Raw genomic sequence first — 15,952 nt, 5'->3', positions numbered from 1 at the left:
TTTCTCCCCCTATCGCACATGTGTTCCCCTCTGTATTGCTGTCCTCCAACGCCGAGCGGCTGGCACAAGCCCGGCTCCTGGACTCCCAAGCCTCGCCGCCGCTCGGCGTCGGAGGCTGCAGTGTCAGGCTGTGTCCCCGTACTCCGCCGCCGCAGCACCAGTGATCCTGCCCTCTGAGGCAGGAAGGCGGTCCTGCCGCAGGACGTCGGCAAGGAGCCCCTGTTGTCAGGGACTCCTCTCCTGCTTCCCCCGCCAGCGCCGTCTGTGGCGGCGTTCTCCCCGTGAGTCGGGATAGTGCTGACTGTAGCACCGCCGGCTCCGCCGTTCAAGCGACCTGCCTCAGGCCCGCTCCGGCACCCAGGTGGCTTCCCTTCTCACACCATGTTAGACAGAACCCCAAGGGATCCGTATCCAAATAGGTGCACCCTTCTAACGGTGTTTTGACTAATCCCTGGGTTACAAGCAATAGGTTCTGATGACATCAAAGCAATAAGCTATATTGATTCTCCAAATAGGGACATTGTACTTCTAGACATCCCTTTAAACATTGAAAAACACTTATTATGGAATATGAGATCTAAATTACACATGGATTTATGTTGCAACTACAACCAGAGCCCGAGTCAGGCAAAATCGAGTCTAAAGAGTCAATGCCTTCGGCACAAGCACCTCCACAGTGCTCTTGCCCTTGTACTTCTCATAATGAGAAATCCTTAGGAGCGATTAAGACAGTGCCAACTCCCACTTCGAAATGGACCTGGCTATCTAAAGCAATGTAACCTAAAGCTAACCACGTTCAATAGATTAGCCATCTAGTAGAATCCCATCAGTGTTCATTAGTCACCTGGAACACAAGAGGTTTTAAGCACCTATTAACAAACCAAGTAGATAACCTACTTAAACAAAACATAATTGTTCTTCAGGAAACATGGATGACAAGTTAGCCTATTTAGCCGAATTTTCAAATAACTCATGTTCCGGCTAACAAATCCCTGAAAGGTCGCCCATGTGTTGGTCAACTGATTGCAGTCAAAATACAATCAAACTTACACCTGCCATCTTGGGCCACTCCTACCCTTGGGATTCAATTAGCAAAGCTCTCCTTCAACAATCCTTATCATCCGTTATTTCCATCTGCAGCAATCTTGAATCTCTACTGGAATCCAAAAACAAATCATGAAGATATATTTCTCATTCATGTAGAGACAACGCTAGTTATAATTTCAGATGACATAGCAATAAAGACAATTATCATAACGGGTGACTTAAATACTAACTGCTTAAAGATTAACATGAAATCAATCCTAACCGGAGCTGATAAATTGACAATGCTCATGAAAGCTCGTAACCTCACCAAGCTCAATGGTAACATGATGGGAGCTGTTCCACCAGCCCACACGTGGTCAAGTGGTCTATCATCAACTATAGATTACACTATTGTATCTACACATGTAATCAACCGCATTCAGCAGTTCAAATCACACCAAATCTAGCAAGCGATCATAACATCCTAGTCGCCCAATGGTACTCTCATGAAATACCGACATAACTTCTAACTCATATTTCTCTAGAGTTGAATTCATGTAGAAATCGCATCATATGGTCACCACGAAATTTAGATGCCCTAATCACAGCATTATCCAGTCCAGCAGATGATAATTTGGATATTAAAATGTCATATATACATCATATGTGCCTGGTTAGCGAAGTCACTACCCTAACTAGTAGGCCAGTTTTCACCCATACTCATAAAGGCAATCTGGAAATTCGACAATTAAGAACAAAATATTGATGAAAAATGAGAAGGCTGTCTCCTTGTAAAGCACAACAACAAGGATGAATGCTTAAAACGAACTACAATAATCACATAAAACAAATCAAAGCTAAATTGCAACAAAATAACGCAGAATGCATGCTCAAAGCCATGAATACTAAATCCTCTGGCCAAATTTGGAGACTCTTGAATCTACAAGATGGATCTGCTATGAATACCTTATTAATATAAATCCAATTAGTAACCAAATTTGGCTCGATCACTTCACTACACTTCTCAATTCTGGTGAAGACATAATTCAACCCCTAGAACAATTTATTCCTGACTGTCGCCAATTAATTTTTGATGAAATGGACATCTTGATTTTAATAAAAAAACTGAGCTTATCTCGAGCCCCCGGGCCTGATTCACTATATAACGTGACCCTTAAAGCTTACCCACAAAAATGGGCAAACATTTTGATGCTATTATTAACAGAAATATTACAGACATTCTGGAATCGCATTCTGGATTCTTGGAAACAAGCAATACTAATTCCGATTTTAAAAAAAGGAAATCGACAGAACCCTAATAACTACAGACCAATTGCTCTCCTTGACATTCCGGGAAAGATCTTTGCGCGTGTCCTTTTAAAAGATTTTACAAATTGGCTTAATAATAATAAACTTTTAGATCCTCATCAGTCTGGTTTTATCAAGGGCGTAGATACATTTTTAAACTTGTTTATTCTTGCTGCGATTAAAAAACAGGCAATTTTAACCTAACAACCAGTATTTGTAGCTTTAATTGATTTTAAAGAAGCATTTGATTCCATCCCATGACATATTCCTTGGAACAAATTGTTGAATAGTAGTTGTCCGACATATTTATTGCATTTTATTAAACAATTCTATACTGACACATCCTTGAGAGTCAAACTCACACAAAATGATTATTTTATAAAATGTGCACAAACACTGGCTTAAAACAAGGATGCATATTTGCATCAATCCTTTTTAACTTTTATATTAGAGATATCAGTAACTCACTTGACCCTCTACGAGCATTTCCCCCAAAACTAGGACTCAGACACATCTCGTATCTCCTCTATGCAGATGATTTGGTGATCCTTGATAGGTGTCATGGCTAGGCATTTGGGGCGTTGTTCACTGAATTCACAAACTGCTCAGGTCCCTTTTAATGTAACTCCCATAAGGATATACGGTCATCGGCGTCCAGGAGTTCGCAACTCTGCTTTCTGTGGTGGCTGGAAGTTGCCATGGAAGCTATGGAGACTGTTGCTAAGGGGAGGTAACCAGCGTCTGAGAACCCGACGCTAGTCACATGACATACTAGACTTTAGTCCCGCCTCAGGAATCCTTCACTGCTTCTAATTAGCTTTTACCTTGTTTCCTTGACTTCAAGTAACTTTCTGTTATCGTGTATTGACCTGTTCCTGGAGGGCCCTTGTCTGTTCTGGTAATTTGTGACTTCTTTGGTATTACGGACCCTCTGCATCACGTCCCTGACCTACTTTGCTCTCTCCTTTGGTTTCATTTTGTACCCGCAAGTGATTTACGAACCGGACCGCTTTTGGACTTGCCTCGGGTGTTTCCCTCTGCAATATTTTGATACAATGGTTGCCACAAACCGGACTGCCTTTGATTACGCTTCGCTTTCAAACTAACCCTAACAGTTGCTCTTAGTGTTAGATATGTGATATTATTTTTTTTGTTAAACACTATTGTCCAGTGATCTTACTCTGTCTCAGCCTCAGCTGCAACGTGGGAGTACAACTGGAAAGGACACTATTGTCCAGTGACCTTACTCTGTCTCAGCCTCAGCTGCAACGTGGGAGCACAACTGGAAATGTTCTCATCATTTGGTTTTTCACATCCTGCCTTCGCCGTCGACTGTTCTTTTGGACTTGCTGAATATAGGCGCTTCACACACGGACTAGAGACTGTGGGCGTTGGTGTGTGTGTCGTTAAGGCATACTCGTTTCGACGGGATAGGTTACAGGACATTAAAGGCGTCCGTGTGCCTACGGGGATAGTCTGTTAGGATTTTGGAACATCATCCAAGAACTACCTTTTCTCTGGAACTGCAATTTTAACACGGAATTCCTCTGGTAAACTCTCATAGCATTGTGCCTATACTTCCTATGTTTCTTACTTTATAGTTTAGCCCTGGCAATCTATTGTATTCATTCTGTTACAAGAATTCTACCGGCTACTGCGGTGATCTTACGTTCTTTTCTTTTGGGTTTACCTATTAGTTATACAAGTCAGTGGGTAATCCTGCATGGTGCTTTCTGGAGTTTGTCATTATCTAAAAGATACTAATCTAACGTGTTTCCTTTTACAGCCACAGTTGTCTCAGGGGTATCCAGTCTTTTAATTAATTGATTTCTCTGCATGTTTCTTTGTACATTCAGAGGGATACATTAGTGGGAAGAATTCTTCTTCTACACTACAGGGTAAAGCTTGTGAAGGAGAATTCTGACAATATGACACCAGTTGGAAAACTAGCAGCTCTAGATGCATATGCCATAACTCACCATCTAACCAACAACGCAGAGAAATCGATGACAATGGGGGTCATTCCGAGTTTTGAGGCAGCCATGGTGCCATTAGCACCATGGCTGCCTCAAAACTCGGGTCCGGGTAGTCGAAATGGGGACTTACTGGGGCATTCCGACCTATGCGGACCGGTAAGTCCCCATTCCGAAAGCCATTCCCCATTCCCATTTGAGCCCCCATAGGGCTCAATGGGAACGGGGAAGGGACTAATAACGGGTCCCGCTAAGGGCGGTTGGTTGGACCAGCCGTTCCTGGTGGGACCTGCTAAGGGACCTCGGAATGTGGCGATAGGGGGTTAACGGCACCGGCATCCTTACCGGTGCCGCTAACCCCCTACCGCCATACTCTGAATGACCCCCAATGATATTTAATCACAACATGCATCCGAATAAAACCAAATTCAATTGGAAGCTTGGTCAAAAATCATGAATACAAGTTCCACACTATAAATACCTAGGAATAAACATGAATGCTCATATCTCCGATCTCCCATATAAACTAGAATTAAGGTCAAAGATGCAAGCCCTAACAGTGCAAGGTCGAGCCATTCAGAATAAATATGGCAAATTCTCTTACATGCCATCGAAAATTTACTACAAGCAAAAAGTCGTTCCGACAACTATATATGGAGCTCAAACAAAGCTTTTGACAAATCCTCTGAACTGGGTGCTTCTCAGGGGCATATATTGGAAAAGAATTCTGAGTTTACCATCCTCCACACCAATAGCAATCGTTCGATTTGAATTAGGACTCAGCTGTCTTGCATTTATGGTTGCTTGGCAAATGATTGCAGCTTTTAGAAAAGTATTATTATCGATAGCAGAAGACTTAATGTTACTACCAGTTATGTCAGCTTTACTCTCATCTCATATGAGCTCCCCTATTAAAACATGGGAACAACAATGTAACTATACACTTCAAGAAGCAGACATCTCCATAGATTTACTACTCAGAAATCCTGAAAAAGCAAAGCAAAAGCTATGGCAGTGGGATTGGGCAACAACATGGCAAAAATGTAATTTATACTCTTCATTTAAAGCTGGGGCTTCTATTTACAAAACCTCTTGGTGAAATACCTGTATATCTAAAAATATTTCCAAACATAAAATATGCACACGCTCTGCTAAGAATGAGAGTTAATCTTTGGCCAACAAGATTAGTCATTGCCAAATATAATCAAGACTCAACTCCAATTGTAGAAGGTAGATTCTGTAATCTCACACAACATCAAGAGACCATACGATATCTACTAGCAGAAGGTACAGCCCTAGCCCAGCAGAGAAATAATCAGTATTTTAAGCATTTAAAAGATTTTAGAGTACTGGATCAGGAGATAATGTGGATATATGTATTTAACACTTCGAAAGTTGCTATGAACATTGTTACAGTTCATTTTTTATTCACCTTAAATTTTAAGAAAGCATATTTAGGAAAGTCTATTATAACAGCATATTTATGAGTTTGTGTTTTTTACCATTATCACTGTATTAATTAAAAACTCTCGACTTTGTTGACCTATTTTATATTGCTTGGTATAACAATTCGAACATATTGAGATTGTCTTCCTCTTGATTCAGCCCAACTATTGTTAACTCTTTAGAAAACGACTTTTTCCTAGAATCTTAAGTTATATTTAACGATAGCCATAGTTAATCATGTCTATTAATTACTTACTTTTGTGATACTCCAGTAATAGCACAGCAATTATAATTGTGTCAATGTATTAATATCCACCATTTTATTACCCGACAAATTATTTGGAATGGACAACTAAATGTCACAACATGTGAGTGTAACAAACATGAAATATTGAGAATACTGTATGACTGTAACCATAAATGTAACTGATGATATATGATATATTGAAAAAGTTGATATTCAACTAAAACAATAAACAACAACAAAACGGATTCATATAGACACATGCCTACGTGCAGCCACACCCCCACACAGCTTCTTTGAATGATTGGGAGAAGCTGTATGGGGCGTGACTACTAATCTGCATGTGTACATATGAAAGTGTGTGTCTGTGAGAGTAAGGGTTCAGGTCGGTGCCTTGTGAAGGATCCATTCTCATGGCACCTTCCACAACACTTCACACATGCACACACATTCATGTATACACATGCAGACAAGTAGTCAGGCACCAATGCAGCCTCTCTTAGGCATTCACACAACACCCACCAAAACGCTTAATTCACCCAGATATGCTGTCACTTAAACGTATGCGCATTTTAAAAATACAATCTCGCTATCTCTCTCTTTCTCTCTCTCTCTCTCTCTCTCTGTCACACACACATACAAAAATACACAGCATTTCCTTTATTTTAAAAACTTAACTGAGCAGGCCTAAGCAGTGATCTCCTCTGTGTGGCCAGGGCTTTCTCCCTCTTCCTCCAACATCATCACATTGGAGGAAGAGGGTCAGGGGTGAGGAGATTCCCTTCACCCATCCTCTTGCCTATGCTTGTATCAGGCAGAGGGCATTGTCAGCTTTCTAACCCTGCCCCCGACCTGAGAACACCACCCAGAGGGAGGGGTGAAGAGTCCCTCAGGAAGCTTCATGCACCGAATTTTCCAGCATCTTGAAGAGTGCGACAGCTCACTAATGCCTTTTACAGAGCTTTACATGAATTAAGGCATTTGGCGTTTTATTTGCCAGCCTTCACCCATGTAAAGTGCTGTGCAGGGCATAAGGGACACCAACAGTCTGTGCATGTGCAACACAAGTAAATGTTTTTCGATTCTTTGCAAATGCAAATACATTTGTATTATTATGACGCGAGTTAAAATCACTCGCTCCATAATGCAAATGTTTTTTTTGTGCTGCTATGAGTTTCTTCAGAGCGATGTGGAGGGTCCTGAATATATAGGGGGTTGGGGGCGCTGCCCTAGCGCATCCTCTGCTAGTGAGCTCCCACTGTTGGCAACAGAGATCAGGATGTTGGTGCCAGGAGTGTTGCAAACGTCTCCATTTATTCTATGAAGCTGTGGTCCTGGATGACCCGGAACCTGAAGCTGTGCAACGTCCAAGCTTGCCTCCAGCTTGGGTGAGGTGAGCCAGCCTTGTCGATACAGCAGGTCTCACCGGAAGCCGTCAGTGTTGCCATAGCAACAAATCACGCATTCATATTCGATGCATCATGACACAACCACAAAGAATGCATCATGCAAACCAGTCAGGTAAGCACAAGAACAAAAAAGAGGAGATTGCCCCAGAAAACAGTTACATGTGACTAGGCCAAATGCAAAACTTTTCAGGACAAGACAGTATATAAGAGGTTCTAGAAACATCTTGGGTAAAACAAGCATGGTTCACCTCAAAGGCAAAATTAACCCAACAGGAAACATAGCTTCCAAAAACCATTGCAGTAAAATCTGTGAACATAAAAATTAGAAATGCAGCTTATTTAGCAAAGTAAAATGTCAGATTCAAGGAAGGCGACGACCTTGATGAAACAACCCCTACTTTTGCTTAGCAATAAAGTTGATGAACTGCTCCATTAGGAAAGGAGATAGATAGATCACTGCCACTAGATGGCCCCATTGTGCATCAAAAGAGATAAAAGCACTTCGCTCCCACATGCCCCCTTGCATCAAACACGTTTACTGTAGCTGGAAAGTTAAAACCAAAATATTCTACTGTGACTCATCAAACTACAGCCTACATTGCTCATGTCTGGAGGCAAGCTTACTGTTGTCATTTAGATATTTTTTTGTAAACAAAACCTTCTGGTATAAAATAAACTGTTGATTATTGAAGAATGTTTTTAAATTTATTTACCAACGATAACGATTTCAAAGCGCGTAGGTTTATTTTATAATAATGTTATTATGCAACCTGAGACAAAGGCTTGGTATTAACTGTTTTGTTTCCATGTATTTGTTTATTTCTTGATAAAGCGCCATTGCCACCTGAAAACAGCATGAAATCACTTGTGTTAACTAATATCGACGTTTGAGCCAGACGGACACATACGAAATTGCTTTTCAAGTTCTGCAAAAGAGGAAGCATGACCCTCCTTAGTTTCTGTTTTTATGTCTATTTATTGGGTTTCTCTCATCAGGCCTTTCACAAAGAAAACAAACAGAAAAAAAAGGTACAATTCATTACATCGTCAAACATACTTTACAATGCATTTATACCTACAGATTAATACAAGAATGAATTCATTTCTCTAAAACACGGCTACATATCAGCAATCATCTTAAAAACCGCTTTACATTTTTTTTTAAAATTAAATTCAATTTAATGACATTCCGGAGCCTCTAAATTAACATTCCAGACCGTAAAGAACCGGCTAAGAATTTCCCAAGAAAGGCTTGCCAGAGGTCAGCCAAGGTAACACAATTCAGGCACCAATGGTAGAAAGATTACATTTGAGAACCTTTGCACGCCCGACTTGTTCCGTTTTCCATTTCAATATTCAACCTTGCGCCCAGGATTTCCCTTGTGTTTAACATATTTATCCGAATTCTTAAAACTAATTTTCTCAAGGAGCTATCGGGAAACAGAAGCGTGTACTTCGGGACAGTATTTTCTGCTTTGCCTTGTAGGGATGTGTAATGCTGGTGGGTGTAATATTTACAGATTGTTATAGTGCCTACCCAGTCTACCTCAATCAACCATTTTTGTTACTAATTGTGGACAGTCTTTTAATGTTTGCAGCGCTAAACCTGCCTCTGACTGTGTGCTCTCATACGACTCAGCCCAATTGCCTAGTCTGGATACGTTCTTTCTCACCAACACAGAAACACCTGCCCTGTCATAGATTCCTGATCTGTAATTAACATTTTTCTGTAAAAGGTTAACACCTTCCCTATAATATAGAACCTGAGGACAACAGACCCAACTCGAATCAGACCAGAGCATGGGGGTGATTTAAAGGGAGATCTGATACCTTTTTCCAAAGGATGTCCTCCAGACTGGCCAAATTCATCTCCTTATCCATCAATATGGGATTCGCTCCATAACTAATTATTGGAACCACCTTGGATCGATATAATTGTAAAAGGGGGTTTTGCAGTAAATTTTCCATAATAGTGATCAATCATTTTGCCCTGGGAAATCAAAATATTCAATTCTTTCCTAAGATCTAGGTAGCGTAGCTCTGATTTTTCAACTTCATAGATATTAAATCCCAAATACACCAAATCACTGACTTTACCTAAAATTTCATCTATTGAAACCCATTTAAAATTCACTAGCTTTCTTTTCCCAGCAGGTTTCAGGATCATCACCTTTGCTTTATTTATGTTAATTACCAAATGGTTAATGTCAGTGGGCCTCATTACGACCCAGGCGGTAAGTTACCGCCTGGGTCGTACCTTTACCACCATGGCGTAAACTGTATAAACTTGCAATTTGTTTGTGACAGTTTTATTGGCGCCCGCATATAGGGCATTACAGTAATCCAGTTTGGACATTACTAGGGCATTGGCTAGTGTGATGCAATTGGTTTTGGACAAGTAAGGTCTGCAGGCCCTGATTAATTTGCAGGTGTAGGCTGTGGAAGAAGTCAAGTAATTGGCTTGTTTTTTGAGAGATAAAGTGGAGTCAAGGTAAAAACCTACTGTTTTTACCTCCGTTGCCACTTCATTATATTGCCGTCTATGTTGAAGGCACTATAGTTAGGGGTAAGTTTTTGGAGGTTGGATTCGGTACCCAGTATCAGTATCTCTGTTTTATCGTCATTCAGGCAGAGGCCATGAGAGGCCATCCATGCCTAAATGATGAGGTAGATCTTATTTACTAGCGCTGTGTCTTCAACAAAGTTGCCAGATAGTGGTATGAGGATCTGCGTATCGTCCGCATAATTGGTGTAGGTTACCCCCAATCTGTCAAGTTTGTTAAAGAGTGGCTTAGTGAAGATATTGTACATTGTGGGGGAGACACATGAACCTTGTGGGATGCCACAGGTGATATGTAATGGGTCCGCTGAGGCTAATGGGGAGAACACTCTGATTTTACGGTTGGCTAGGAAGGATTGTACCCATGCTATAGCTTCATTTGAGAAATGGGCGGCAGACGCTAGATGGTTGTATAACACTGCGTGGTCCACTAGGTCGAAGGCTGCCGATAAGTCAAGGAGGAGGAGCATAACTGTTTTACCTTTATCCTTCAACTCGTTGATTTGTGTCTTAAGGTCGATTAGGGCCGTTTCAGTACCATGTAGTGGCATGAAGCCAGATTGGCGTGATCCTTGTAGTTGATTTGTCTCCAGATAATTTTGGATCTGGAGGTAAGCTACTCTGTCAATGATTTTAGGGAGAAATTGGATCGTAGTAATGGGCCTATAATTGGTTGGGATGGCTGGGTCAAGGGTCTGTTTTTTAGGAGTGGCAGAACCCAGGATTCTTTAAGGTTAGCGGGTACAGTGCTAGATCTGAAGGAGGAGTTTATTAATTAAGAAATGAAGGGCGCTAGGTCTCTAGCTGCATCCTTAATGACTTGTGCTGGACAGCTGTCACCTTGGCAGTTGGATGGTTTCAAGGATAATATCACCTTTTCGGTTTCCAGTATGGATATGTTGGAAAATCTGAAAGGTTTGCAGTTACTTTGAGTGACTATTCTAGGTATATCTGCCATGTGGGAGGTATGGTTTCCAGTGGAATTCAGGGATGCTTTCTTCTTAGCAATTTTTGTTTGAGGAGTTGTGATTTTATTCGCTAAAGCATTTTGGATGCTAGTGCACCATTGTTTGTCCTTGGGGGCATTATCTATGGGAGTGATTGGGTTTTCCATTTCTCGCAGGACAGAGAAGAGTTCTTTGGAATTTAAGTTGGCTTCGCTAATTCTCTCATTAAATGTATTCTTTTTAGTTTGGATTATTTCCTTCTTATATTTTATGGCCAAGTTGCCAAGTGAGGTTTTATTTTCAACTGAAGGTGTATGCCTCCAAATAGCTTGGAGTTTGCGTTTTTGGATTTGTAATTCCTTGAGGTGGGGGGTGAACCAAGAGTTAAGATGAGATTCTCGTTTGCTTTTGCACAGTTTAATAGGGGCGATGGTATCCAAGGCTTTGGACATAGTATTGTTGAAAGTCTCAACTAGCATGTTAGGGTCAGAATTGACGGTGCTAGCGGTGACGGCAGGTAGGAGGAGAAGAAGTAGTTTTTCGGCTGTGATTTCTTTTTTGCTTCTAGTAGGCATATGCGGCTCTATGGTGGATGAGAAGCAAATGAGGTGGTGGTCAGTCCACGTTTGTGGTAAAATGTTGGAAATGGTCATGGTGCAGTTTCGGTTGGCTATCCAATCTAATGTCCGTCCTTTAGTGTATGTAGGGGCTAGGACTTTTTGGGTAAGGCCATGATCGACTAGGATAGATTGGATGGAGTGTAGTGTTGCTGTGGTGATTCGTGTCATATGTGTGCTGCTTGTTATTTTGTTTTAGGCTATAACATAGCACAGTGCCTCATTCACGCTTTAAATGTTAATAATGTTTGCCAGTAACAAACATATATGAACATGCATTCTGTTGTTTGGCACTGTCCGTGCTCATGACCCCATGCTGTACCATTTACAAGCGCACTGCGCATGCGTGCCCCTCTTCAGTGTACAGCCTCACTGGTATATGATTGGTGACAAAGTGTACCCCAGAGAACCAACCCAAATGATAGAAGTGTATTATTCTAGAATGGGGAGACAGACAGTCTAGACTCTCCTGAGACACTGACCACGTCAACTATCGGAAACAGCGATGTAGAGAGTACAATGGAATGACTGACACTATCAAAGGTAGACAATAGACATCAGTCCAACATCACCTGAAACTTCACTGGTGCCGATTCCTCCCTGACATTGATTAAATTTGCCACTGTGTATGTGCAGGTTGTGAAACCCAACAAATCACAGTTTTGTTTTTGGAATCAGATGATTCTAAACCCGGGCGATCACCAATTGTACCCAAAATGTTGTCAGCGACTGGTTTTAAGAAGTTTGGCCTTTTTTGCTTGATGGAGTATTTAATTTTGTAAGGTTTTATTTTGCAGTGCATTACCTGCTCGTTTTTTCTATCACTAATAAACTTCATGTCTGATTCATCTTTCTCAGGTTGGAGACAATCCTCTTCACATCGCTGTGCGCCATTGCCACTTGCCCGTTGTAGAAGAGATCCTGAACTACCTCGCCAATGAAAAGAGCCGCCCTGAAGCAGTTGCATGTGTGAACCAGGAAAACAAAGTAGGCAACTAAAACAGACCCATAGTTTTAATAGACAGCCATTAAAAAAATAAGATCCATAATTAGTTTTTTTGCTTCTCTTTTCAGGCACAATAAATTCATTTTTGTTTATGCGCATACTTCTTGTAGCTCACACCACACCCAGAAATATTAGGAGTCAAAGTAAGGATACAATGAATACACACACTCACACACTTTATTCCTACTGTGTTAGCCAGGGCTAACATATAATGCATTGATTCAAATATACCTTATTTAGGCTAGTAAGTAACATATTATTTACAAGCTTTCCTGATCCTTACCTCATTTCTTTAGGCACAGATAGAAGAAGCATATCTGTGCCTAAGAAGTGGTTCAGGAAAGTTTCCAAATGCATGGCTTTGTTAGCCTGATTACGGTATAAATCTGTTGTAATTTTTGGATCAACTTGCTCTCTATCTCAGTCTCTCTCTTGTCTCTCCCCCTATCTCTCTGTCCCTCTCTCTCTTTCTCTCTCTCTCTCTCTCTCTCTCTCTCTCCGTCTCTCTCTCTCTCTCTCTGTATATACAAGTCAAACACAGCATGGCACCACCCCGTAGCCATCACTGGAAGTTCACCTCCAGTTCAGAGCCAAATGAGCAAAGCATTGTTGGTATGCAAATGATCTCAAATGTCAAGTCTTTGCTCCATCAATATCCAGAAACATGTTTTTGTCTATAGGGCAGTACTATTTTATGCATAGCATTTTTCCACCCAAGACAGACAGTTCTCACTGTTCATCACCCTGCTCTCTCTTGTCAGCAAGGATCAAACTCCCTCCACTCCCCAGCGGCTTAACTTTCTTGTCCCTGTCCACTCACCCTGACCTCCACAGAACCCCCTCATTATTCACCCACGCTACAAACCCTGCCTCTTTCTCCTCCTCACGCCAGTGTCTGCCCTCCTCCCCGACTACCTGCCCCCACCATCCGAGTAAACCCTCCTCCTTTATAGGGACGTCATTTTACCAAAGCGCCAGTGGTAGCAGAAGTGACATCACCCAACCCTTGACCCATGATGGCATCACAGGAAGTGATGTCAATTGACCCCACCCCGAAGTGATATTGTGGGAAGTGATGGAACACAACCTTCCACCCGTTGACAAAACAGGAAGTGGCATCACAAAGCATTGTGCACTACTAAAAATATGGTTACGCTATCACTATAATGTGATCCACAAGAGTGGATCGCCATATGTATCATTAAGATCAGTGTGCATAGGCCCATATTACCAAATTACTGTGAATGCAAACAGACGTCCATGACCAAATGATAATGATGTGTTATTATATAGCACTTACGATTCAGCGTTTTATATAGAACAAATATACACCCAATATCACCCAACCTGTGTTGGTACTCATTTATCGACCTCAGAAGGATGAAAGGCTGAGTTGAGGCGTTTAAGAACAGACTAAATCAGTGACTCATAGAATTCCAGACAGACACATTATTTGGTATTTCAAAAAAGGGTAGCAGGCGCTCCTCTCCAGAAAGAACATGGCCTGATAACCAGTTCTGAGATGAGAGTTTGCAGCACACACTTTTTGCTCACTGTACCTTTCACAGATGCGAAATATTCATTTGCATATCAGTCTTTGTCCTGCCCACATGGGCAGTCCAGCCCCGAAATGCTATGCTTATTTGGTATTCCTATTCTTTCTCATTTAGGGTCAGTGCTGAAAGTGCTAGACTTGTGGCACTCCTGTTCTTATTTTTCTTCATTTTTTTTAAGGGGCTTGAACAAGAAAGCCAGCCACTCCAGAAGTAAAGTGCCACATGGTACTGGCCACAGCCCAGGGGCTAGCAATACAAAACATTATTTTTTTTGTTTAGAGGTCCCAAGGGAGTCCTCAGAGGTCGCACTTGCGACCTCTGGTGACCCCTAAATAACGTCCCTGCTCCTTTACCCCCATTATCAACTGGTTAATTTGGCTGACAGGTTCATCACCTTTAGCAGTCGACACGTCTAGTCAGTCGACCAGTTTACAATCACCAGAGTCATTCATATGACCCATTACCTCTCTGATGGTCCCATGAGAATGGAGCAGTCCATGGATAACATTGATAGTCATTGATAACGAAAGCCTGACAATTAAATGGGCCATGTTGATACATTAATTAAGTCTCTTCAGGCAAAAGCTGTACAGATAAATGGCGCAATTGAAAGCACAGGAAGCTTGAAAAGGCGCAAAGGAAAAATGATGAGTTTCTTCTGAATCTGAATTACTAAAAAGACAAAGGACCTCATTACGTGTTTGCCACTCCGGAATAACTGCTGGAATAAATGCCAGTAATTCTGACACCAGCATTTATTCCGGGCCGGCAAAACACAAATCTGCCGGTGGGAGTCATGAATCTCCTGGCAGCCTAACCTGCCGGCAGATAAGGCCCCTACCAGCAGATAAATGTCAGAATCCTCGGCACTGGTAGTCCCAATGCCAGTGATTCTATGGACTATAGGACTCCATGGGCATGGGAACCTACTGTCACTCTGCTGCTCGTAATATCCTGCTAATACTGGGATATCGGGCAGTGGAGACGGTAAGGCAGGGTTGCCAGTATCCCAGTGGAATTACCTGTGGGATACCGGCAACCCTGTAATGAGCCACAAAGACTACTGTGGTGATACAGATACAATTCTAAATGCATGAATACTTTCTGAATTTAAAACATGGGCATTGTCATGTGACTTTGGGAGATTAGTTAGCCAAAAGGAATTGATCAGAGACCTAGTCATTAGGCCCACCAACAGGTCAGTAGTTCAGCAGAGACTGTGGTTTATTCCCAACCCTAAAGTTGAACAGGCCATTCATGTGGTCAAAAAGGTGGAAATCTGTCACTTACCTTTAAGTTAATCTGCCCTGCAGCCCTTGATCTACCACTTCTAAATAGGCCTTGGGAAGAGAATACCCCTTTCTCGCCCATGCAGGCCTCAAGTGATTAGCCACCGCAATCACAACTGTGTGATAGGCAATGCTCCAGGCAAAAAGTAGGGCTTCCAGGAGATAGGTGATGCCTCCCTCTCAAGAATGGATCGAAAGTCTTTGTTCAAATAGTTTGCTGGTACATAGTAAATGGGGATTTACTGTGTATACCGGCACTTGTAATCTGTCCGTAATACTCGCAGACAAGTGCCAGAAACGGTAATTGCATTTGTCGGTATTTCCCGCGGATTTACCACCAGAATATAAGCAAACTTGTTATGGGGCCCATGTATGTTTGAATCCTTAGCCTGTCCACAAGGGCAGAGACCAGTGTCTGGTCCTCTCGGGTACCAGTGGTCCACTTCAACACTTATGGGTAGGGTCGCTATCCTGAATTAAATGTAAAATGTACACATATCATGATACTACATCTCACCTAGGTAAGTCTCTTTACGCCATTTTGCTTTATAGCTTGTAGTAATCATTGACA

At 41.8% G+C, this 15,952-nt stretch overlaps 1 protein-coding gene across 3 annotated transcripts in view; it reads left to right on the top strand.

The window, feature by feature from the left end:
- LOC138497955 (serine/threonine-protein phosphatase 6 regulatory ankyrin repeat subunit B-like) overlaps positions 1-15,952 on the top strand; it is a 759,106-nt gene that overhangs the window by 468,810 nt on the left and 274,344 nt on the right. For all 3 annotated transcript variants that reach the window (XM_069621713.1, XM_069621714.1, XM_069621712.1), the window contains exon 13: positions 12,389-12,517. In XM_069621713.1, coding sequence (XP_069477814.1) covers positions 12,389-12,517 — 129 coding nt within the window. The remainder of the gene's footprint in view (positions 1-12,388; positions 12,518-15,952) is intronic.

Source organism: Ambystoma mexicanum, chromosome 5q, assembly GCF_040938575.1.
Source record: "Ambystoma mexicanum isolate Mex_15411 chromosome 5q, UKY_AmexF1_1, whole genome shotgun sequence".
In the NCBI taxonomy this organism is placed as follows: domain Eukaryota; kingdom Metazoa; phylum Chordata; class Amphibia; order Caudata; family Ambystomatidae; genus Ambystoma; species Ambystoma mexicanum.
This window is presented reverse-complemented; position numbering and strand designations above follow the sequence as displayed.